The sequence below is a fragment of the Gastrolobium bilobum genome, unplaced genomic scaffold (genome assembly GCF_033153095.1).
Source record: "Gastrolobium bilobum isolate Gb01-03AN ecotype WA unplaced genomic scaffold, APGP_CSIRO_Gbil_v1 utg9008, whole genome shotgun sequence".
NCBI lineage: Eukaryota > Viridiplantae > Streptophyta > Magnoliopsida > Fabales > Fabaceae > Gastrolobium > Gastrolobium bilobum.
In genome coordinates this window covers 338,903-364,152 of record NW_026898340.1, presented here as the reverse complement: position 1 = coordinate 364,152, position 25,250 = coordinate 338,903, and the positions used below count along the sequence as shown (strand labels likewise).

Sequence of the window (25,250 nt, the reverse complement as noted above, 5' to 3'; positions counted from 1 at the left end):
CGCTAAGGGGGCCTTTGACAAGTTGCAATTTCATTTTAATTTGTGAAAGTTCAAGATATACTAAGTCACCAACAAACAGCCCCATCATATATTATAAGGTCATTTCCAAGTTTACTTGTTTTGTTTTCAAGCTATGTTCCTAGAGGTTTATCATGGTAGGATCTAGTAGAGATAACATAAATAAAAGAGCTACCTCCTAAGCATGCTGAGCGTCTAAACAGAATAGGGAAGGAAAGTTTCGTGCTTACCTTTTGCAAGCATACAAATAAAAACCGAATGGGACAAGGAGCACCACCTAAATCCTTGGAGTTCAACGAAGCAGCAAATCCCACGAAAACAGTGAGCTCCACTCTTAAGAATGGTGAACGTGCGCAAGGATAAGGAGAGGGAAATTAGCAAGAGTTATTATTTTCATATAATGGGATGTCTCCTTCAACCAAATGACAGAAACAACGAAGCAGAGGCAGTACATTACCTCTTAAAATAGTAGAACACATCCGAATAAAGGTAGGGAGGAAAAATGTTTAAGTCTTTGATACTTCTTCAAGAGTTCCACGATTTTGAAGGGAAATGGGATTAGATGGTGGCTGAGTTGTTCTTCAAAGAAGGCAGCAAGATTTCAAGGTTGTTGTTCTTCCTTAAGAATGCGCACAAGGAGGGAAGGATATAGTGGGATGTGTGGGTATGTTTTATTTTCTGTTTCACTAAGTTAACTCATCTACCTCTTTCACTACACAAATCAGCGCTTATGGGGGAAAAAGAGTGGGGTTTGGAAGCTGGTTTGAAGTGTTACTATGACCAGTAAAATACTAGACTCTTGCTCCATTTATGCGCACCAAAGAGAGCAGAATGAAAGATGGATTTTGGACCAATGTCTTTGCATGCAAACTGACTCCCATGCCCTCATTGGTTGCCTGATACAAAGCTGAAGATGTTTTAAGATAAAGCTGAAAAGGTTGAAGAACGCAACAAGGAATCAGCTCTCTTTTTACACACTCAAAGCGCATGTGACAAGGGAAAATAAGGGAAAGGCTGACTTGTTTTTACAAGGAAGACTTAATCAGAATTTTTTGTTTCCTTTATCTACCCTAGGCGCACAATTAGGAAGGAGTAGAGATAAGATTTTCCATGTGTCCTTCATGCAAACAACAAGAAGGCTAGGTGGCGCACATGCATTTGCATGAAGAGATTTAGTTGACACTTAATGAACATGCAATGGCTGAGTTTACAATCAGAATTTTTCTTCCTACCTATGCGCATGAGTGATAGGAAAATAGGTAAGAGTTGCCATATGGTGATTCCTTGCCACTCAAGGGCTGCCTTGTGGAATGCTTAGGAAGTGATATAGATAACAAGATTTTTGGGATGAAACAAAACCCTTCCAAAGCCACTAGGGCCAGCGACCTACTCATGTAATGAGGGTCCAATTTATTTAATTCTAATGCTTTGTGTGACTAAAGATCAGCCCACATGTTAGTAAGCCTCTATGCATTTAAATATTCTAAATTCCTTCTAAACGTTACTACTAAATTATTCTTACGTCCTTTTTAACAAAGGTTCAACATGCTTAACATAATTATCATTTATTATGACAATTCAATTAATTTCTTTAGCACATTAAGGATTCCCTACTACTAATCATATAATTCGAAACCAACCACATGTTCCATGTAATTCGAATTGCCACACATGCCTTCTAATACCTAGTAATATTTTATATCTATTCCCTAATTACATGGGATGTTACAGATATCCTTCCAAAGGTTGGGTTTTTAACCCATTCCAACGTCCAAGCATGCATTTTTACACTTCTTTAGGTTTATATACTAGGTGGTTACTTGTTTAATTCGTTAAACATGCCAAGACATCTCTTTTAATCATTAAAACTCATGATCAAAGGTTGGTAATACTTACCCAAGCTCAAAACAGAGCAACAATGGCTCTTGGAGCTCTCCAAACTGTCTCAAAGGTTCTGACTTTGAAGGTGCACGAAAATGGCACACCCCAATGGTTCTCTATTCACAAAGGTTGCTCCTTGAAGCTTCCACATCCAAGGAAAACGGCTCCTTCTTCCCCAACAAGGAAGTCATCCCACTATACCTCCCCAAAACAGTGACCAAAGCTCAGCCACAACAGCCTCTCACCCTCTCAAGGTTACTCACACCAAGTTATGTTGATTTAGAGAATAAACAATGATCAAAGGTGGTGTCTTTGGTGAGAAATGGAGGAAGAAAACCTTAGGACAAGGTGGAGAAGGAGGCAGCAGCACAAGACACAAAAACTAACGTAGAATGGCTGAGTATCAGCCTAGGTTAATTTGCAAAAGTTGTATTTATAGCCGGTTTAAACTTAATCGCAATTAGCGCTAATTTCTACGCTTAGCAATTTAATTCCAAACTTAGGACTTTGAACCTACTCATTTTTCTAAGATTTATCATATTTTTATTTTATTTTTCGCAGCACATTTCCGGTACGCGCTTTTCCATAACCAGTATCAGTTCTAGCACCAGTTCTCATTATTTTGACTTGAAACTTGTTTTACAAGTCCTGTATATTATTCTAGGAATATTCATGCACTTATTATAATTTTCTAGGAGCTGCTTGCTGTCAGATTGAACCTACTATTTCTGAGGAATGTTGTCAGTGAAAGTAAAATGACCTTGAAGGTCGAGGCATGTGATAGGGAAATACAAAATTTTTCGCTAGCGGAACACACATGCATATCAAGATACGTGCTTTAAGACGTATATTATACCTTGTTCGTGAAACTTCAGGATGATCAAGGTTAGGTCTGAAGGGTTCAAACCCTCTAACGTTGATCCACACCACCCGCGTCTAGATGCAAGAACTCCTTCTTGTAGAACCATCAATTGATCACCACAATGAGGCTTGTTATGCGCTCAATGTATGAAAGAGGAGGCTAGGCAAATGTGTTTAGAAGAGTGATGTTTTCAGAGAGAAAACCTCACAAGGTGGCGCATGGAAGGAGGAGAGAATGGCTAGGTCTTTTTCACTTAAAAAACCCTAAGGGGGAACACACTTATATATTGAACAAGAGAGTGAGGGAATAAATAAATGAAATCAGATTTTTCACTTCAAAATCCCATGAAAGTGGCGCACAACAAATGAGGAGATAAAGGAGTTGTTGCAATTCAAAACTCCCAACAACCTCTCCATTGAATCCTTATGAGATAAGGTCTTTATCTAATCAAGATTCTGACCTGATGGTCATCACATGACCACTCATACTGTGCGCCCCATTCAGTCCCAAAAGGAGTCCAGATACGTTTGAGTAGTTGCATTCAAACTTGAATCAACTCACTCAAATATTCTCCCAACAGATCGTATCTTTTGGAGCTGATTTTGATGACTAAATGACACTCACCAACAGCCTAAATCAGCGCCCCAGTCTTCTTGGATCATGTCCAAAAGATCACCTATTGATACTAGTGATTTGTTTCAACAAGATCTTATATTATCCTTTTGTTATGAAACAACTTTTCATAGCCAATTCAAATTTGAATTCAAATATTTAAATTCGAATATTCAAACATTCAAATTCAAACTTTCAAACATTCAAATTCAAAATTCAAATTCAAATTTCAAATTTCAAAATTCGAATTCAAAATTCAAATTTCAAAATTCAAATTTCAAATTTCAAATTTCAAATTTCAAAATTCAAATTCCAAATTTCAAAATTCAAAATTCAAAATTTAAATGTTTGATCATTAATTTAACCAATTAAATTAATTAGTAGTGTCTTGGACTATCCAAGCCCATTACTGTGATCCATGAGCCCTCCACCCTCAATGTGGACTTCCAAACTACTTCTTGGACTAATGACCATTATTAGGCCCAATACCTTTAATGCTAGTTCATCTAGACAATTAGGTGTTAGCGTGTGACCCATTAGGTCCAACATAGCCACTGACATAAATGGGTTTGGGCCCAATAAGCCCACAACCCATCTAATGACAACACAGAGCACTAGCAATGCTTTGTTGCCCCAGAACTAGTTAGATTAATGACTTGATCATCCTATTACACATATTTGGTTGCCGTATGTAATTCCTTTCGTCTCGGTTACCTTCCCATAAAACCTAGGGTAAGGAAACGCATCAACCCTTGCGGTTTAGGGTAATGTTTATTCGAAATAGGGAATCTTCAATTTACTGACTCTAAAGGCAGATCATCTCATGATCTCTTTTACTATGCATAGATTCCCGAGTCCCTATAAATGTCATCCCGATTTCTCCGGTTTACAGATAACCTAATCTCTCACAGAGATTTGACGAATTCCTTCAGCTTATCACCCTAGCCCTGTGCTCTTTCAGGATAAGCCCAACAGTATACCTATGAGTCTCCATGTTTCAGGCAGACGAGGTATACAGTCAAAGCATGCCTTCTAGAACACAGTCTAGGCAATAACTTCTGGTCTAAGGAAAGACATACCCAAATATAAAGAGACTACTCTAATGATACTCTCTGTGAGATTTCCTCATAGAGTCTCTTTTCTGGGTCTGTTCAGTGCGAGCTATACCCTTATAGGTCCACCCACGACTTTAGCTAAGACATCTCCATATCTGTAGCTCATGAGGTCTTTACCTTGCATCCGAATACAAGTAGATAAGTCGTGCTAGTCTTACCTGAGATCACTAATCCCCATTCTCAGTGTCTCTAGACTAGGAACATAAAATTAGGAATAAACATCAAGTATCCTTGAATCCTCATGATCGTGATCTCATCACAGATGCTCAAGAGATACTATTTTATCCCAAGGGGTTTATCCAGTTACTTATATATAATATTAACAGTAATATCGAGACAAAATATGAAACAGGATAAAGAATGCTTTTATTTATTTGCGACAATACAAAGTCCACTTATGTCCTAATCTAATCAAAAGATTGTCTCTAGGACATCCATATACTAACAGCCAGGACATGTAAGAACAGACCCACCGTTAATTAAGGAAGTTAATTAATTAATTAAGAGAAATTAGGAAATAATTCCATAATTGACCCTAATAATTATTATGAGTCTTAGATAATTATAGTAAGTGAGTAAGAAAGCTGAAAGTCACTTTTCGGACGAAAAGTGTAGATACCGGTTCTGCTACTCGGTATAAATGCGTACCGATGAAGTATCCCAGAAAATTATGAAAAAGTGTAAATGTTACTAGAATAATATATAGGACTTTTAAAACAAGTTTCAAATTAAAATAATGAAAACTGGTGCCAGAACTGATACTGGCTATGGAAAAGCGCGTACCGGAAATGTGCTGCGAAAAATAAAATAAAAATATGACAAATCTTAGAAAAATGAGTAGGTTCAGAATCCTAAGTTTAGGATTAAAATGCTAAGCATAGCTAATAATGTTAATACAATGTGTTTAATTCTAAACTGCCTATATATAGAGGGTTGCACACAACCCTAGGTTGATACTAAGCCATTATTACGTGAGTCACTGCTCGTGGCTGCTGCCTTTGTCTTCTCCACCATTTCTTGACCTTCCTTGTAGCTTTTCTTCTCATTTTCTTCACGTAAACTCCTTGGGTGAGTGCATTCAAGCCTTGGGAAATAGAAAAGGGTTGCATTTCTGAGTTGGGAGGGTTGTTGTGAGTGAGTAAGCTTTTGACTTGGTGGTTAGAGTGGTGTGAGCCTTTGGTGATGGCACTTTGAGCTCCAAGGAGCCATCTTTGGTGAGAAAGGAACCATTGTTGTGTGCCATTTTCGTGCATCTTCAAAGTCAGAACCTTAGGTGTTGTTGGTGAGCTCCAAGAGCACTCATTTCTCTGTTTTATAGCTTGGATAAGTGCTACCAACCATTGATCATGAGTTTTAATTGATAAAAGAGGTGTCTTGACATGTTTAAGGGTTTAAACAAGTAACCAACCTGAGTATGAACCTTAATGAACTTAAAGATGCATGCTTTAACGTTTTAAAGTGTTAAAAATGGAACCTTGAAGGGATATCTTCGTGAAAATGTAAAACTGCATTCTGTCGCGAAATATCCGGATATTTGGATGGAAATATCCGGATATGGATATCCGGATATTGGTTTCTGGATATCCGAATATGGGATGTGGAAATATCCGGATATTGATATCCGGATATGTTCCCAAGAAATATCTGGATATTGATATCCGGATATGTCCCCGAGGAATATTCGGATATTTTGGGTTTTCGAGAACAGTGAAGGCACTATTCATACATAATGGTATTATGGGTTTGTGGACCCTAGACTGGTTAAGTTGAACTTCTGTATTGATTAGTTAAGTCAGAACCTAAGTGATTAAGGGCTTGTAAGAACCCGCACCGTTAATTAAGGTATTTAATTAATTAATTATGCAAAATTAGGAAATGATTCCATAATTGACCCTAATAATTATTAAGAGGCTTTAATAATTATGGTAAGTGATTAAGAATGCTGAAAGTCGTTTTTCGGAAGAAAAGTGCAGATACCGGTTCTGCTAGTCGGTATAAATGCGTACCAAAAAAGTATCCCAGAAAATTAATGTAAGTGCATGATAAATACTAGAATATTATCTAGGACTTGTAAAACGAGTTTCAAGTCCAAATAATGAGAACTGGTGCTAGAAACCGGTACTGGCTTTGAAAAAAGCGCGTACCGGAAAAGTGCTCAGAAAAATATAATAAAAATATGATAAATCTTAGGAAATTATGTAGTTTCATAATACAAAGTTTGGGATTAAAATACTAAGCGTAGCTATTTTCGCTAATACTGCGCGTTTAAGTGTCTTGGGACTATTTATACTCATTTAAGGGCTCACAACCCTAGATAACAGAAAACCAGTGTGAGTTCTCCTTGGTGGCTGACCTCCTATACTGTTCCATTGCCATATTCTCCATTGTGAGACTTTGTGATCATTTTATGCTTGTTTCTTCTTAAAACCTTCTTCCTAAACACTTGTTCTTGTTTGAGTGAGCCTTGGGAGGTTGGAAGACACCATTTTCTGAGTGATCAGCCACTGTTCTTGTCTGTTTGGGGGCTGACCTTGGTGGTTGGGTTGAGAGAAGCCTTGTCTTGGTTTTTGGTGGTCCAAGTGTTGATCTTTTGTGCTAAAGGGTCAACCTTTCTTACCATTTTCGTGTATCCTTTTGTGACAGTAGCTTGAGACTGATTGTGAGCTCCAAAGGGCAACCTTTCCTTCTGTTTTGGAGCTGGGGTATGTGTACCAACCTTTAACTTGAGTTTAAATGCTTAAAAATGGTACCTTGGTGCATCTAATGACTAAAAGATGATAACTTGTTGTTGGGTAATGTTGAACACGCCTAGAAATGCATGATTAGGTGTTTAAAATCGGTAAAAAGGGAACCTTTAAGGGATATCTTCACGAAAATGCAGAAATTGCATTCTGTCGTGAAATATCCGTATATTTGTCGAACAGATATCCGGATATTGGATATCCGGTTATTGGATATCCGGATATGATATCCGGATATGTGATATCCGGATATGGGGTTTTAGGATATCTGAATATTGGATATCCGGATATGTGAATCTGTATATCCGGATATGGACAGTGAGATATCCGGATATTGCATATCCGGATATGGTCCCGAGGAATATCCGGATATTTTGGGATTTCGCAGAACAGTAGCTGTGTTGTGTGTACAGTAGGCTATTGGGGGTTTGTAGACCCTAGATTGATGAAGTTGAACTTCTGTAACTAATGCACTAAGCCAGAATCATGTGATTAAGGGCTTGTGGCTTTGTTAGAAGCTTTAAGACATAAAACGTAATGAAAAGGCGTTGTCTTTAATTTGTATGCATGTGGTACATGTTTATTGATATATATTTTGGTCCATATCAGATTGTGATCTACTGTGATTGGACTTTGAGCTTGTGGCATTGGATAACTAGCTTAAAGGTAAGCTTTCGTGTCCTCGGTTTAGCCATGTTGTGGTTACACCATGTCCCATGGGGGTATGGTATATGCATGTTGTGTTACATATTTTTGATGTTTTGGAAATGCTGTTCAGCTATTATATGTTAGTGCCTTGTTGATATGCATGGAGGTGTTCCACCTATACGGTAAGCCTGAGTATGTAGAACATACAAGAGGGTGAGGCTGTGGGTGAGGTGCAAGCGGTGTTCCTTGTACTACATGTAGGGAATAGACATATTCCTACATTTCTCTAGCCAATAGATAGTGATTACTCACATGCCATAGATATCTGTTGCACTACATAGTTTTGGAACTGATGATGATATAAATGCTTTTTGAACTTATATTGCACATGTAAGTGAGCTTGGGTTGGAAGATCCTTGAGGACCCCTTGTCTTATTGAGATTTCTTGTTTAGAGATCTCACCCCACGTTTGGGGAATGCTTATTTTAGGGTCAGGTAATGTTGAGACCTCAGGCGGCAGGAGGCCGGAGCTGAGTTAGATTGTTGTTATATTATGCTGCCATGATTGGATGCTGGATTTGCATGCTGTTTTTATGCTCATAGCTTCAGTTATGTTTGTGGAGTTTTATGTTGAGACTGGTTGTTTACTATGTTTATTTGGTGAGCATGGGGATTGTCCATGACACATAGTATTGTTATGTCTAGATTATGTCTTGAGTCTTTTGGTGTTGTAATAATGTATCAGGATATTGTCCGGATTACGAGATGTAATACCGTGATGTAGATACACACTTTATTTTTATATTGAGGTATTTCAGTAGATGTCTTGTTGCAATTTACATACAGGCGATATTTTATGAAATTGATTAAGTAATCAAGTTGGTAATTGATAATGACGTCATAATTGAAAAGAAAAAGAATATTCCGCATTTTTAATTAAGCACCGCTTAATACGATGTAATGTTAATATTCCGGGTATACACGGGGTGTTACATTTTATGGTATCAGAGAAACGGTTCTAAGGAAAAGCCTGTATGTATTGCAATGATTAGGATGTTTGGTTGTGTCTATTTTGTGTGTTTGCTCCGTCGAGTATTATTATGATAATGCATATGTGACCACATTGCGTGGGCCTGATCAACTCATAATTTGTGTAACTTGTGCAGAGTCATGGTAAGACCTGGGAGAAACCGCGAGACTTCGGAGGATCGGCCCGATCCTGTCCTGGCTGCATTGGCTGAGATGCAGGCGGCCCAACAAGCCGACCAGGAGGCCATGAGAATGGCAAACCAGGCCATGCTGGACGCGATCAGAGAGGCGAACAGGAAGGCCACTAAGGACGTGTTGGAGGCCAACCGTCTGGCGAACATGACGATGTTTAGAGTCATGTTGGAGGAGATGAGGAATGGCCCTGATGTTGGTCATGTTCCTCCACCACCACCACCACCTCTACCCAGTCTGCAGGATGACTCTCAGAGTCAGATGGTAGATGGCAGTCACCTTACGGGGGCCATGCAGACCGTCCCTGTTTTTGTTGAGGATCGTGATGAGATCGACCGCCGGCTGAATGCTTTCCGTAAGCATAAGCCACCTGCCTTTGATGGATCCTTTGATCCTGTTGCTGCGTCACGTTGGCTTCAGGCGTTGGACAAGATATTTCGGGTCATGCAGTGCACAGATCCGCAGAAGTTGATGTTCGCTACTTACATGCTGGAGGGCGATGCCCATGAGTGGTGGACAAACCTTTCTCATGTCTACGAGATGTAGGGTCATGTGATGACTTGGCCTATGTTCGAGGATTTCTTCTTGGGTCAGTACTTTCCATATGATGCTCAGGAGAGGCAGTAGGGAGAGTTTGACAGATTGGTTCAGGGCTCGTTGTCTGTGGACGAGTACCTGGCCAAGTTCAACCAGTTGGTGAAGTTTGCACACTTCAGGATGGCGAGGCCTACTCCTACATTTCTGGCTGCTAAGTTTTGTAGGGGACTTAGTGAGGATATTGTTGGTTACCTAGCTGGTTCTGCTTCTAGAGATTTTGGGACACTAGTTCAGCAGTGTCGTGATATTGAAGATTTCTACAGCTCGAGTAAGGCCAAGAAGGCCAAGGTTGCTGAGGCTACGAAGGTAGCAGCTGGTAGTTCCACTTCTTGGCGAGACAGGAAGTTTGGGAACAAGGGCAAGGGTAAACAGATGGCAGCTCGGCAGGCGCCGAATCAGTTCAAGAGGACTTCTGCTCCGGGGAGTGCAGCGAGACCTCCTGCTCCCAAGTGTTCGGGGTGCGGGAAGACTCATTTTGGGTCGTGCTCTATCGGCCAGTTGATTTGTTTTCAGTGTGGCAAGGAGGGCCACTTCTCTAGAGATTGTCTGCCGGCGACGGCGAGGACTACTGCAGTGCAGGCAGTGCCACTTCAGATGGTTCCCCTTCCACCTACTTTGGCACTGGTAGTGCCACCATCTTCTGGGAGAGTTTATACTCTGGATCGTCAACAGTCGGATCGAGCTCTGAACCTTGTCAGAGGTACTGTTACGATTGGTACATCAGCTGTTGATGTTTTGTTTGACTCTGGGGCTACACATTCTTTTATTGCTACCCCGATTGCTGTGGGGCTTGAGTTGCCCATGTCTGTGCTTTCTCCACCGCTGCGAGTGACTACCTCCACCGGAGAAAGATGTGATGCTACCACTGTTCATCGCGATGTGGTGTTTCAGTGGGATGGCCGTGAGTTCTCGGTAGATCTGATAGGGTTGCCGATGGCCAACATGGAGGTTATTCTGGGCATGGATTGGCTATCCAGAAATTGTGTGATGATTGACTGTTGTGCCAAGCGTGTAGTGTTGTCTCCGTGTGATTCCACAGCCAGTTCCTCGCCGTACATTTCGTTGCTGCAGGCTAGGAGGGCCTTGAGAGCAGGGGCATTTGGTTATGTCATGTTGGGAGGTTTGGTGAGTGGTACACAGGAGGATATCACCGGCATTCCTGTGGTGAGAGAGTTCCTCGAGGTGTTTCCTGAGGAGATTCCCGAGTTTCCGCCACAGAGGGAGATAGAGTTCTCCATTGATCTGTTGCCTGGTGTGGGGCCGATTTCTTTAGCTCCATACCGGATGTCGCCACCGGAGTTGGAAGAGCTGAAGAAGCATATTGAGGATCTTTCAGCGAAAGATTTTATTAGACCGAGTGTGTCTCCTTGGGGAGCACTGGTTATCTTTGTGAAGAAGAAGGACGGGACAATGCGATTGTGCACCGACTACAGGAAGCAGAACAAGGTGACAATCAAGAACAAGTATCCCCTTCCTCGGATTGATGATCTGTTGGATCAGCTCAGGGGTGCTTGCGTGTATTCCAAGATTGATCTCCGGTCCAGATACCATCAGATTCGGGTGAAGCCGGAGGATGTCCCGAAGACCGCTTTTCGCTCGAGATATGGTCATTTTGAGTACTTGGTGATTCCGTTCGGTCTCACCAATGCACCTGCTGTGTTCATGGATTACATGAACCGGAATTTCCAACCGTACCTGGATCAGTTTGTGATCGTCTTCATTGACGACATTTTGATTTACTCCAAGACGGAGGAAGAGCATGTGGAGCATTTGAGAACTGTTCTGCAAGTGCTGAAGGAGAAGATGTTGTATGCGAAGCCTTTCAAATGTGAGTTTTGGCTCAAGTCTATGAAGTTTATTGGGCATGTTATTTCTACTGAGGGAGTTGCAGTGAATCCGAACAAGATTGTGGCCGTACTGGATTGGGAGAGACCCAAGACAGTTACAGAAGTAAGGAGCTTTCTGGGTTTGGCAGGTTACTATCGGAGGTTCATCAAGGGATTCTCCACCATGGTTTTGCCATTGACTCGCCTTACTCGGAAGGAGACTCCATTTGTGTGGACTCACAAGTGTGAGGTTTGTTTTCAGGAGTTGAAGGAGAGACTGACTACTGCTCCTGTGTTGGTCCTTCCTGATCCTGCGCTTGAGATTGAGCTTTACACCGACGCCTCCGGGAAGGGGCTAGGTTGTGTGCTGATGCAGTTGGGCAAAGTGATTGCCTATGCTTCAAGGCAGTTGAAACCTCATGAGGAGAACTACCCTACTCATGACTTGGAGTTGGCTGCTATTGTGTTTGCTTTCAAGATTTGGAGGCATTATCTTTTTGGTTTGAGGTTTGTGGTGTTCAGTGACCACAAGAGCTTGAAGTACATGTTCGACCAGAAGGAGTTGAACATGAGGCAGAGGAGATGGATGGAGTTCATAAAGGACTACGACTTCGAGCTAAGCATCCTGGCAAGGCCAATGTGGTAGCTGATGCTTTGAGTCGGAAATCCAGTAGTTCATCCAGTTTGTTAATTGGTAACTTTGATGTGGTTGAGAAGTTCTGAAACTTGGCAGTGACCGCTCCGTGTGAGAGTGTACTTCTCGAGTTGGAAGCAACATATGTTGTGAACGAGCTGCTAGAAAAGATTAAAGAGGCACAAGTTCAGAGAGAATGTCTGGATTATGTGAAGAACCAAGACGGTGTGTCTTGGAATGATGATGGATTGCTTTTGTTTCAGCAGAGGATTGTAGTTCCTCGAGGTCAGTTGACAGAAGAGGTTATGGCAGAAGGCCATAAGGGTCAGTTTTCTATCCACCCTGGTGCTACTAAGATGTATCAAGACCTGAAGAAGAACTTCTGGTGGCCGGGCATGAAGAAAGATGTTGCTGTTTTCGTGTCCAAATGTTTGGTCTGCCAGAAGGTGAAGATTGAACATCAGAGACCGTCTGGTGAACTTCAACCTCTTCAAGTACCACAGTGGAAGTGGGAAGGTATTTCCATGGACTTCATGGTGGGTTTGCCGAAGACTCAGGCGGGTTGTGACTCTATTTGGGTCATTGTGGACAGACTGACGAAGTCTGCCCATTTTCTTCCAGTGAAGGTGAGCTTCACTACAGAGCAATTGGCCAAGCTTTATGTTCGCGAGATTGTGAGGCTTCACGGGGTGCCCGAGAGTATCATTAGTGATAGGGACCCGAAGTTCACATCTCGGTTCTAGGAGGCGCTGCAGGAGGCTTTTGGTACACAGCTGAGATTGAGTACCGCCTATCACCCTCAGACTGATGGACAGACTGAGAGGACCATCCAGACCTTGGAGGAAATGTGTCAAGATTGCACGTTGGAGCAGGGCTCGGCATGGGATAGGTACCTTCCGTTGGTTGAGTTTTCTTACAACAACAGCTTTCATGCTAGCCTGTGCATAGCGCCCTACGAAGCACTGTATGGTAGGAGGTGCCGGAATCCTACTTGTTGGTCTGAGGTTGGGGACAAGGAGCTTTTTGGCTTGGACTTTGTCCAAGATACCACCTTGCAGATCCAGATGATCCGTGAAAAGTTGAAGCAGGCGCAGAATCGCCAGAAGAGCTACTATGATGGCAAGCATCGTCCGCTGGAGTTCAGTGAGGGTGAGCACGTGTTTGTGAGACTTTCACCTGTCACCGATGTTGGTTGGGCACTCGGAGTGAGGAAGCTGAGCCCGCGATATATTGGGCCATACCAGATCCTTGGTAGAGTAGGACCTGTTGCCTACTGGCTTGCCTTGCCTCCGAACTTGGCTAACATGCACGACATGTTTCACGTGTCTCAGTTTCGGAAGTACATAGCATATCCGTCGCACGTGGTGCAACCGGATGATGTGGAGGTTCGGGAGAACCTGAAGACTCCCGTCGGACCACTCAGAATTCTCGATCGTGGGGAGAAGCAGCTGAGGTGCAAGATCATTCCTATGGTCAAGGTGCAGTGGACCGGAAGAACTCCTGAGGAGTGTACTTGGGAGCGTGAGGACAAGCTTCTCTGGCAGTACCTCGAGTTTCGACAAGGTATGTTTCTGATTTTGAGGTCAAAATCCTAAAAAGGTGGGGTGAATGTAAGAACCCGCACCGTTAATTAAGGTATTTAATTAATTAATTATGCAAAATTAGGAAATGATTCCATAATCCCTAATAATTATTAAGGACTTTAATAATTATGGTAAGTGATTAAGAATGCTGAATGTCGTTTTTCGAAAGAAAAGTTCAGATACTGGTTCTGCTAGTCGGTATAAATGCGTACCGAAAAAGTATCCCGGAAAATTAATGTAAGTACGTGATAATTACTAGAATATTTTGTAGGACTTGTAAAACGAGTTTCAAGTCCAAATAATGAGAACTGGTGCTAGAAACCAGTACTGGCTTTGAAAAGCGTGTACCAGAAAGGTGCTCAGAAAAATATAATAAAAATATGATAAATCTTAGAAAATTATGTAGTTTCATAATCCAAAGTTTGGGATTAAAATACTAAGCATAGGTATTTTCGCTAATACTGCGCGTTTAAGTGTCTTGGGACTATTTATACTCATTTAAGGGCTCACAACCCTAGATAACAGAAAACCAGCGTGAGTTCTCTTGGTGGCTGACCTCCTATACTGTTCCATTGCCATATTCTCCATTGTGAGACTTTGTGATCATTTTATGCTTGTTTCTTCTTAAAACCTTCTTCCTAAACACTTGTTCTTGTTTGAGTGAGCCTTGGGAGGTTGGAAGACACCATTTTCTGAGTGACCAGCCAATGTTCTTGTCTGTTTGGGAGCTGACCTTGGTGGTTGGGTTGAGAGAAGCCTTGTCTTGGTTTTTGGTGGTCCAAGTGTTGATCTTTTGTGCTAAAGGGTCAACCTTTCTTACCATTTTCGTGCATTCTTTTGTGACAGTAGCTTGAGACTGATTGTGAGTTCCAAAGGGCAACATTTCCTTCTGTTTTAGAGCTGGGGTATGTGTACCAACCTTTAACTTGAGTTTAAATGCTTAAAAATGGTACCTTGGTGCATCTAATGACTAAAAAATGATAACTTGTTGTTGGGTAATGTTGAACACGCCTAGAAATGCATGATTAGGTGTTTAAAATCGGTAAAAAGGGAACCTTTAAGGGATATCTTCACGAAAATGCAGAAATTGCATTCTGTCGTGAAATATCCGTATATTTTTCGAACAGATATCCAGATATTGGATATCCGGATATGATATCCGGATATGGGGTTTTGGGATATCTGGATATTGGATATCCGGATATATGAATCTGTATATCCGGATATTGCATATCCGGATATGGACAGCGAGATATCCGGATATTGCATATCCGGATATGGTCTCGAGGAATATCCGAATATTCTGGGATTTCGCAGAACAGTAGATGTGCTGTGTGTACAGTAGGCCATTGGGGGTTTGTAGACCATAGATTGATGAAGTTGAACTTCTGTAATTAATGGACTAAGCCAGAATCATGTGATTAAGGGCTTGTGGCTTTGTTAGAAGCTTTAAGACATAAAACGTAATGAAGAGGCGTTGTCTTTAATTTGTATGCATGTGGTACATGTTTATTGATTTATATTTTGGTCCATATCAGATTGTGATCTACTGTGATTGGACTTTGAGCTTGTGGCATTGGATAACTAGCTTAAAGGTAAGCTTTCGTGTCCTCGGTTTAGCCATGTTGTGGTTCCACCATGTCCCATGGGGGTATGGTATATGCATGATGTGTTACATGTTTTTGATGTTTTGGAAATGCTGTTGAGCTATTATATGTTAGTGCCTTATTGATATGCATGGAGGTGTTCCACCTATACGGTAAGCCTGAGTATGTAGAACATACAAGAGGGTGAGGCTGTGGGTGAGGTGCAAGCGGTGTTCCTTGTACTACATGTAGGGAATAGACGTATTCCTACATTTCTCTGGCCAGTAGATAGTGATTACACACATGCCATAGATATCTGTTGCACTACATAGTTTTGGAACTTATAATGATATAAATGCTTTTTGAACTTATATTGCACATGTAAGTGAGCTTGGGGTGGAAGATCCTTGAGGACCCCTTGTCTTACTGAGATTTCTTGTTTAGAGATCTCACCTCACGTTTGGGGAATGCTTATTTCAGGGTCAGGTAATGTTGAGACCTCAGGCGGCAGGAGGCCGGAGCTGAGTTAGATTGCTGTTATATTATGCTGCCATGATTGGATGCTGGATTTGCATGCTGTTTTTATGCTCATAGCTTCAGTTATGTTTGTGGAGTTTTATGTTGAGACTTGTTGTTTACTATGTTTATTTGGTGAGCATGGGGATTGTCCATGACACATAGTATTGTTATGTCTAGATTATGTCTTGAGTCTTTTGGTGTTGTAATAATGTATCAGGATATTGTCCGGATTACGAGATGTAATACCGTGATGTAGATACACACTTTATTTTTATATTGAGGTATTACAGTAGATGTCTTGTTGCAATTTACATACAGGCGATATTTTATGAAATTGATTCAGTAATCAAGTTGGTAATTGATAATGACGTCATAATTGAAAAGAAAAAGAATATTCCGCATTTTTAATTAAGCACCGCTTAATACGATGTAATGTTAATATTCCGGGTATACATGGGGTGTTACAGGGCTCGTGGCTTTGTGAGTAGCCTTAAGACATGAAATGTAAAGGAAAGACGTTGTCCTTGTGTCTTATACTTGTTGAGTAAGATTTTGATATGATTTTTGGTCCAAAACAGATTGTGATTCTACTGTGTTTGAGCTTTGAGATTGGTTGGACTCTTGGCTTGGATTGTTAGCTTGCAAGGTAAGCTTTCGTGTCCTCGGTTTAGCCATTGTTGGTTCCACCATGTCCCATGGAGGTATGGTTATATGCATGATGTTGTTTTCATGATATATTGATTTGTTAAATGTTGTTGAGCTGTTATATGCAAGTGCCTTTATAATATGCATGTGGTGTTCCACCTATTCGGTAAGCTTGAGTATGTGGTACATACAAGAGGGTGAGATTGTGGGTGAGGTGCAAGCGGTTTTCCTTGTACTTATTGTGGGGTTGTAGACGTACGTCCTGCATTTCTTTGGCCAGTAGAATAGTTAAAACACACATAGCATGAATATCTGTTGCACTACATAGTTTTGGAACTTATACTGTTAAATGCTTTTGAACTTATATTGCTCGTGTAAGTGAGCTTGGGGTGGAAGATCCTTGAGGACCCTTTGTCTTACTGAGATTTCTTTTTAGAGATCTCACCCCACGTTTGGGGCACATATTTCAGGTTCAGGTAATGCGGGGGTTGAGACCTCTGGCGGCAGGAGGCCGGAGCTTAGCTGATTATATATGTTGTATGCTGACATGACTGGATATTGGATGCTGTTTATGTTTTCTGTCTTTATAGTGATATTTGAGTTGAGACTCTTTTGTGGGCTTTGTTGCCTTAATTGGTGAGCATGAGGTTTGTCTATGCCACATTGATGTTAGTACTTGTAGCTTGAGTTGTATAAACTATCAGGGTTGTCCGGTCTACGTGTTGTAGTTCCGTGACTAGAGACATAATTATATTATTTATGTTATAAGGTATTTTAGTTAGCTGTCTTTTGCAATTTTCATACAGCGATGTTTTATGAAATGAATTAAGTAATTCAACTTGGCTAATGATAATGACATCATAATTGAACAGAAAAAGATCGATATTCCGCATTTTTAAATTAAGTGTGGCTTAATACGATGATATGATAACAAACCGGGTTAACACGGGGTGTTACAGGACAGTAGGGAACGTTTGACCAACCAGGTCATTTACTAACTTTTCTTTTCATTTTCATTCTTTTAAAAAAGTTTAAGGCATTAATTCGAGTATTATCCTCGTGGGACGATAATCTGAGCACTAATAGTCCCACTTATTACTTGATGCGTGCACTTGCACACTTGGGTTGAAATCAAGAGAACGAAATTGTTTTCTCTTGATAAACTAAAAGTAAAGGAACGTCTTTAATTATAACATTATAAGCAACCAACAAGTTCGCACCCAACAGGGTTCTTTAGCGAATGCAGGGATTCCGATTCGCTTAGGGTCAATCATGATTTGATATCTATTCTTCCAATGGCGGATGCCCATGGAATCTCAATTCTGTTGGTTGTTCTTAATAAAGTTTTAAATCCAATTTTACATTCTGTTATTTTAATTAAATTGAACAAAAATCCCCCCATTTTATTTTTCTGTTTTTAAATTGCTATTTAAACTCTTGAAATTTTCTTGAGAAACGACTCAAGTTTGCTCTGTACTATAAAATTTTTATAAACCTGATTTAATTAATTTGTGCGAGTTCAACATCTCGTGTCATACCCTGGTATATAACACATTAATTTTTAGTACATCGAATCCTCACTTTAACTAAGTAGTTACTTTACATGTGCTATGAAATGCTTGGGTTCGATGTTTTTTATCGTAAGCCTTCCGGAGAAGCACCATACATTCAACTCGGTGATGGAACCTGGGCTTGATAAGGATCGGAACGACTTTGTAACTTGATCTTAGGAATACTCGTATCACTATTGGCAATCCTCCTCCGGAATCTAGCATGTCCTGCATGCTTCTTCCTGCACCATACATGGGCTTGTTCTTCGTTGCCAAATGTAACGTAAAGATTGTTAAGCCACTCTCAGCATAGATCTCAGGCCCCTGCGATATTTAACTTGGGTGAAAGATATACTACATTATTGTTCAAAAAAAAAAAAGAAGAAAGATATACTACATTTACATAAATTTAAGCAAAATAAGTTCAAGGAAAGCTATATATGTTATTATAAATATTTGATCCTAACGGATTAGGGTTTTTATTGTTTGAGCTGGCAATATTTATGGAGAAAATAACTGTGTACATTAGCAGATCATGATGCACAAATAGGGGGCTGTGAGCGAAGGAGGTGTATGCGCCCACGACACGATAGCTACAGAGATTAGGGTTTCAAGAAAGATACATATGAGACTAGGGTTTCAAGAAAGATACATATGAAACTTAACTCTTTATTTATAGGCAAAGTTTTATTTCAAGGTGAATAAGACCCATTTCACATAGCTAAAGAGGGGCCATTACATGGTCCAGAACAATAAAAAAGTGTTGAGAGGTTATAACATCACCCAAGCCTAGGATGCTCTTGTGATTAATTTTCTCAATTTGTTTTTTCAAAGAATCCATAAGATGACACCTAGGCCAGCTTAAACCCATGTTAACCTATCATTACTAACCTTAACAAAGTTCTCATTGAAGTTAAACATGTCAGAATTTTTTTTCATAGATCTTGGAAAATGTGCTGTGTTTTATATAGAGATCACATATATATACAATCCTGCAAACTAATTGACGGACTTACATTTGAAAATGCAAAGGGTAAGATGGAAAATTTCATGTCCATCATGGGAGGACGAATGTGAAGACCAAAGAACCTGGATTTATTCTCTATGATTAAATTCATAGAACAATTGCAGGTCAGAATCTTTGTTGTAACACCAGTTTTATCCACCCCTTCCGCTAATTTAAATTCTAGAATCCGAGTGATCTGCAAATTAATAACGCAACAACATACATAAAATGGTGACAGCAAGTTTATCGTAAAAGTGAATAGAGTACTTTAATTATCTGGTTGTTTTTCTGTGGTTATTGGCTAAGATTAAGATAAGGGAGTGAATTTTTTTATATGTTACTCAACATGACTATGTGAATTTTTTTATATGTTACTCAACATGACTATGTTATGCATGTCGTAGGATTCTAACCGGATGAATCAATGGTAAAAAAATATTGAGAAAAAAAATTACAAAATTATCGCTATTGATTTATTCATTCATGATCAAGATCCTTTTACATAATATGATCATTTTAAACAACACATCATAGAATCCATTTCCGTAAAATAGATAATATGCGTTAGTGGATTTTTCGTGCATGAAAATTAATTAGTGAATATAATAGTGTACGCTAATATAATTAATAAATGATATACTATTAGTCAAAAATATAAAAAAAATAAATGATAGAAATTTGTAAATTTATTTAACGTCAATTTGCCTTATGTGCACGCCGCTACGCAACCAATCAGTCAAAAAGATGGAAGCATATGACGGAGTTGAAGCAAAAAGGTCAAAAAGATAACCTCATTTCAAGTTTTACACAATAATTACTAGTGACTAATAAATAAATATATGTTTTCTTTAAACTTTAAATATTATTTTATATTAGTATGAGTTATATTTTCAAACTTAACGGCTCTTATTTATTTAATATATTAGTTAATCTAAGTAAATTAATAATTAAGATCAAATATAAAACTTAATCATTCGTATATCGATATTAGTCTATCTTGTCTCTTCACAAAATAATGGTATCGAGACTTTAGTACCATAAGGATATTAAGAAAACTATCGAAACAAAACAAAGATAATAAGATCACAGAATTTTATTGAGTCCGTACCTCAACGGAGACAATGGGAGGTGGAGGTTTTGTAGCAATGTAGAACACAAGCAATGCAATTCCCAAGCTCAGCACAGCTCTCCAACACATTTGCAACCAAATCCAAGCACATGAATCGGAGTTACGGTAAGAGAAGTACCTCTTCCACCCTCCTTTTCTCTTCCCATAATAATACTCATAAAACAACCCTTCCTCCTCATTGTCATTCACATCACCGTCGCCGTAGCCATTACTATCAATGACAACGAGACAGTTAACATCACCGTTCTCGGTGTCATTGCCGTGGCTGCCATCGTAGGAGACCTTCTTGTGGTGCAAGAAGGAGTGGCTGGAGCCCCGGGAGGAGGAGTAGCGGCAGAGAGTAAAGCGGGATTCGTGAGTCGGGTTTGATGGGTGGGTCTCGGATCGGATCGGGGAGTGAAAAGTGGATTCGGTGTCGTTTTGGATGTTGCTGCGTATGTCTGCGCTGTTGGCATGGGAGAGAGTGGAGGGGCTTTGGACAAAGTATCCACACGGGTAGGTTTGGTATATCGGAGACTCATGGTCTTCAACAACGTTGTTGTGCTGCATTTCATTATGGTTAGACATTATTGTGTTTTCCGAAGTTTGTGTGGGTGGCTGTGTGTCCAATATGGGGAGAGAGAGGGAGAGAGAGATAGAGAGGGTTTTATCTTAACATGGAGAAAAAGCACCTTGTAGGTAGAAGGTTTTAAACAGAATAAAGAGAAGGATAGAATTATGAGGGGGGTGGCAAAGTAGAAGGCATTTTCTGATATCAAAAGTATTGTTTAATTAAAAACTGTTTTGTGCATTATGGCACTGCTTTGGGAGTTCATTAAGGGACATAATGCAAGGATCATCATTGTTGCTTAGTCACGTGCATTATACTCTATATTTCATTGTATTACACTCTCTTATGCTTATTTAACAAAATGTTTTGTTTTTATTTTAATTTTTTATTAATAGTTACAAAATTATCATCCTTTTTCCGGAGATTTGTATATTTGTTTTGTATAATAAGAAAAAAATATTTATCCTTTTAAATGATATATAATTATATCATTTTAAAAAGAGAGAAATACACAACTAAGTATTTTTTTATTTAAAATTTAAATTTAACAAAGAACTTACTCACCTTCTCTTCCATGATTTTCGTTACTAGTGTTTTTCTCTCACTTAAAATGATATAACTCTATGTTCTTTAAAACGACAAACATTAAACCCAATGTATAACTACAAAGTGAGAATAGATCGTCTTTACGTAATTATAACGGAAAACAAAATTTATTTTCTTAAACCAAATAAACCCTTAGCTTCCAATCCATTTATTTTCGTTTTCTTTGACAAAATTTAATATTTTATTTGAAGTAATGTTCCAAAATGTTGTAAATAGTAATTATGTAGTCATTTATTAGTAATTATGTAGTCATTTATTTGTATTAAATAGTAATTATGTAGTCATTTATTAGTAATTATGTAGTCATTTATTTGTATTTATTTAGTCCGTTACTTGTATATTGGGCCAAGCCCATTAGGTCAAAATTAGGTCAAGAAGTCTCTATAAATAGAGACCCCTATGTACAGATTCAAATACGATTCAATAATATTTCAAATACCCTTTTATTTCAAGTTGGTATCAGAGCTCTCGATCCTGAGGGCTCTGCTTCCGCGCCTATTGTCTTTAGAACAAGAACCTTTTATTCTTTTTGTCTCTCGCTGCCATCAGCCGCCACCGGATTTTTTTTTCGGGGACCTCTTGGACCGAGAAGATCTCTGTTATACTGGATCTCTGTTTCATCGTCTCCATTATTCTTCATCACAAGACAGCATCTGTTCATCACAATTGGACCCTTTCCCGGTGGTTTTTCAACTCCGAACAGACCCAGAAAGAACCGCGCTCACCGGACGACGTTGCTCCAGAAATTTCAGACCGGACGACCACCGCACGCGCCCACACGCGCCGCCCCTTCAACCGCGAGTGAAGCCCACGCGCAAACAATCTCACCGGCGCGTGGCGGCGCGTGAGATCATTTTTCCGGATCGGGCCACCGCGATCTTGATCGTCCCTTCATCATCTTTCTGGATCTGTGCTCCTCTCTTTGATTGGAAATCGTTTGGTATTTATTTGTGATTTTTTGGCTTCTTGGAGCTTTTCTTTGACCATTTTCTGTGCAGTATGGCCTCTTCTCAAAGGAGTTCTTTTTCAAAATTTTATGATGGTACCTCTTCTAGACCTAAGAGAGATGATCGATGGTGTTCTTATTGTAAAAGAACAGGTCATATCAAGGATTTATGCTTTCGCCTTTATGGAAAGCAATCTGTCTTAGAAAAGATGGCAAAGTTGCGTGGTCAAGCGCATTTTACTTCCTCTGAAATAACTCCTACACCTAATAAGACCCAACCTGCATTTCGTCCAGATGAGTTGGAACGGCTCCGAACCATTCTTGATTCTATGAGTAAGCCATCTGATACTAGTGCTTTGACTATGACTGGTATGAGCTCCAAAACTTATTCTTTCCTTTCTTCATGTAATGATTTTAAACATTCTTGGGTTGTTGATTCTGGTGCTACTGATCATATGGCTTGTTGTGCTGACTCCTTTACCTCTTATCATCCTACCATTGGAACTCATACAATAGCCGTAGCTGATGGCTCTCATACTTCAGTTGCGGGATCTGGTGACATAAACTTACAGCAGTCCTTACATCTTAAGGATGTTCTTCATGTTCCTAAACTCTCCACGAATCTTCTTTCTATTCATAAAATTACAAAAGATTTGAATTGTACTGTAACCTTCTATCCTATACCCATTGTGTTTTTCAGGATCTCGCCACGGGGAAGACGATTGGTAGTGCTAAAGAGCAAGGTGGGCTGTACTATCTGGTGTCACAATCTCCTGCAAATAAAGTAAATAATCACATCTTGATGTCTCATGGTCAATCAACTGCTGATTCTTTGATTTGGCTTCATCATAAGCGCTTAGGTCATCCTCCATTTAGTTTACTCAAATCTTTATTTCCGTCATTGTTTTTGTCTAAATCTGTTGAGTCTTTTCATTGTGATGTTTGTGAATTTGCTAAGCATCATCGTGTGTCTTTTTCTTCTAGTATTACTAAGAGTGTTGAACCTTTTGATCTTATTCATTCTGATGTTTGGGGTCCCTCTAAAGTCCCTCATGGTTCTGGAAATAGATGGTTTGTTTCTTTTATTGATGATTGCACTCGTGTAACTTGGGTGTACTTAATGCGTGAAAAGTCTGAGGTACCACAACTGTTCTTTCAATTTTATAAAATGATTGAGACCCAGTTTGGTAAAAAACTCAAGAGACTGAGAACAGATAATGGTACTGAATATGTTAATCATAGCTTTTCCCAATTTATAAGAAATAACGGTATGATTCATGAACTTACTTGTGTTGACACCCCCCAACAGAATGGGGTTGCTGAAAGAAAAAATCGTCACCTTCTTGAAGTGGCTCGTGCATTAATGTTTCAGACACATGTACCCAAATACTATTGGGGAGATGTTATTCTTACTGCAGCATTCTTGATCAACCGTTTACCCACTCGGGTACTTGACCATGTAAGTCCTATTCACTCTATGACTTCTTTTTTCCCTTCTATTCCAACTATGATGAGTCTTCCTCCACGAGTGTTTGGGTGTGTTGCTTTTGTTCATGTTCATAAACATCATCGCAGTAAGTTGGACCCTAGGGCTATTAAATGTGTTTTTCTTGGTTATGTTCCTGATAAGAAGGGCTACAAGTGCTATCACCCTAGTAGTAGGAAATTTTTTGTTTCTATGGATGTTACATTTCAGGAATCTGAGTCCTTTTTCCAAGATCCTCATCTTCAGGGGGAGAATCCTTCACCAGAAATCTCATCACCTCCCTTCTTTGAGTTTGAATCATCAGTGTCTACTCCTTTACCTATGTCAGTGTATCCTCCACCTGGTCCTGTTCCTCCTGTGTCTGTTTCTCCTTTGTTTGTTCCTCCTGTGTTTGATCCTCTTGTGAGTAATCCTCCTGTGACTGATTCTCCTGTGATTGATACATCAAGTACACCAGAGATACGAAAGATTATGACACCTGAAAGAAGGAAACAGCCCACATTGTCTCAGCAGCAACCTCAATCGTCTGAACCACTGGTAAGTCCTGAATCTCATACTTCCGATCATGATGTTAATACTTCTGATGACTTACCCATTACTAATGATTCTGATGATTTACCCATTTCTCTTAGAAAAGGAAAAAGATCTTGTCCCAAGAAATCTTGCCCCTCTTGTCCCTCTTGTACTCAATACCCTATCTCCCAGTTTGTTTCCTCTGCTAATCTTTCTGTGCAGCACAAAAGCTTTGTTTCAGCACTAGACTCTATTGCAATCCCAAAATCAGTACATGAAGCCTTGAAAGATAGGAATTGGGCTCAAGCCATGCAAGAGGAGATGAATGCATTGGAGAAAAATAAAACATGGGAGGTTATTGATAGACCTACTGGAAAGAAAGCAGTAGGGTGCAGATGGGTTTATGCCCTGAAATATAATTCTGAAGGAACTCTTGAGAGATACAAAGCTCGATTAGTTGCCAAAGGTTACTCTCAAACCTATGGCATTGATTATGAAGAAACATTTGCTCCAGTTGCAAAGATGAATACGGTGAGAGTTTTGTTATCCCTTGCTGCCCATTACAATTGGGATATAAACCAATTTGATGTGAAGAATGCTTTCCTCAATGGTGAGTTAGAAGAAGAAGTCTACATGGAAATTCCGCCTGGTTTTGATTCTGTGAAGGGAGAAAATAAAGTTTGTAAATTAAAAAAGGCCTTGTATGGATTGAAGCAGTCACCTCGTGCCTGGTTTGGAAAGTTTACTAAGGTTATGATGACCTTAGGATATAAACAAAGTCAAGGAGATCACACTCTTTTTTTCAAGCACTCCCAAAATGGGAAGCTTACTGTGCTCCTTGTATATGTTGATGATATTATTATCACATGTGATAATTTTGTGGAGAGACAGATTCTGCAAACACGGCTTGCCTCTGAGTTTGAAGTCAAAGACCTTGGGAAACTGAGATATTTCCTAGGGATAGAAGTAGCTCATT

At 39.8% G+C, this 25,250-nt stretch overlaps 1 protein-coding gene across 1 annotated transcript; it reads right to left on the bottom strand.

Annotated features, from left to right (window-relative positions):
- Positions 1-18,074: 18,074 nt before the first annotated feature.
- On the bottom strand, positions 18,075-20,740 carry LOC133315027 (uncharacterized). The gene is made up of 3 exons (XM_061516571.1): positions 20,153-20,740; positions 19,055-19,240; positions 18,075-18,362 (listed from the first exon to the last, which is right to left on the bottom strand). The coding sequence occupies exons 1-3, from the start codon at positions 20,738-20,740 to the stop codon at positions 18,075-18,077; spliced, it is 1,062 nt and encodes a 353-aa protein (XP_061372555.1).
- Positions 20,741-25,250: the final 4,510 nt, after the last annotated feature.

Bases quoted from the DNA above. Each gene is read 5' to 3' on its own strand.
- LOC133315027 (XM_061516571.1), bottom strand. From the start codon at position 20,740: ATGTCTAACCATAATGAAATGCAGCACAACAACGTTGTTGAAGACCAT. The intron at 19,241-20,152 runs GTACGGACTCAA...ATTAATTTGCAG, and splicing joins CTCCCATTGTCTCCGTTGAG to ATCACTCGGATTCTAGAATT. The intron at 18,363-19,054 runs GTAAGTCCGTCA...TAAATATCGCAG, and splicing joins TACCCTTTGCATTTTCAAAT to GGGCCTGAGATCTATGCTGA.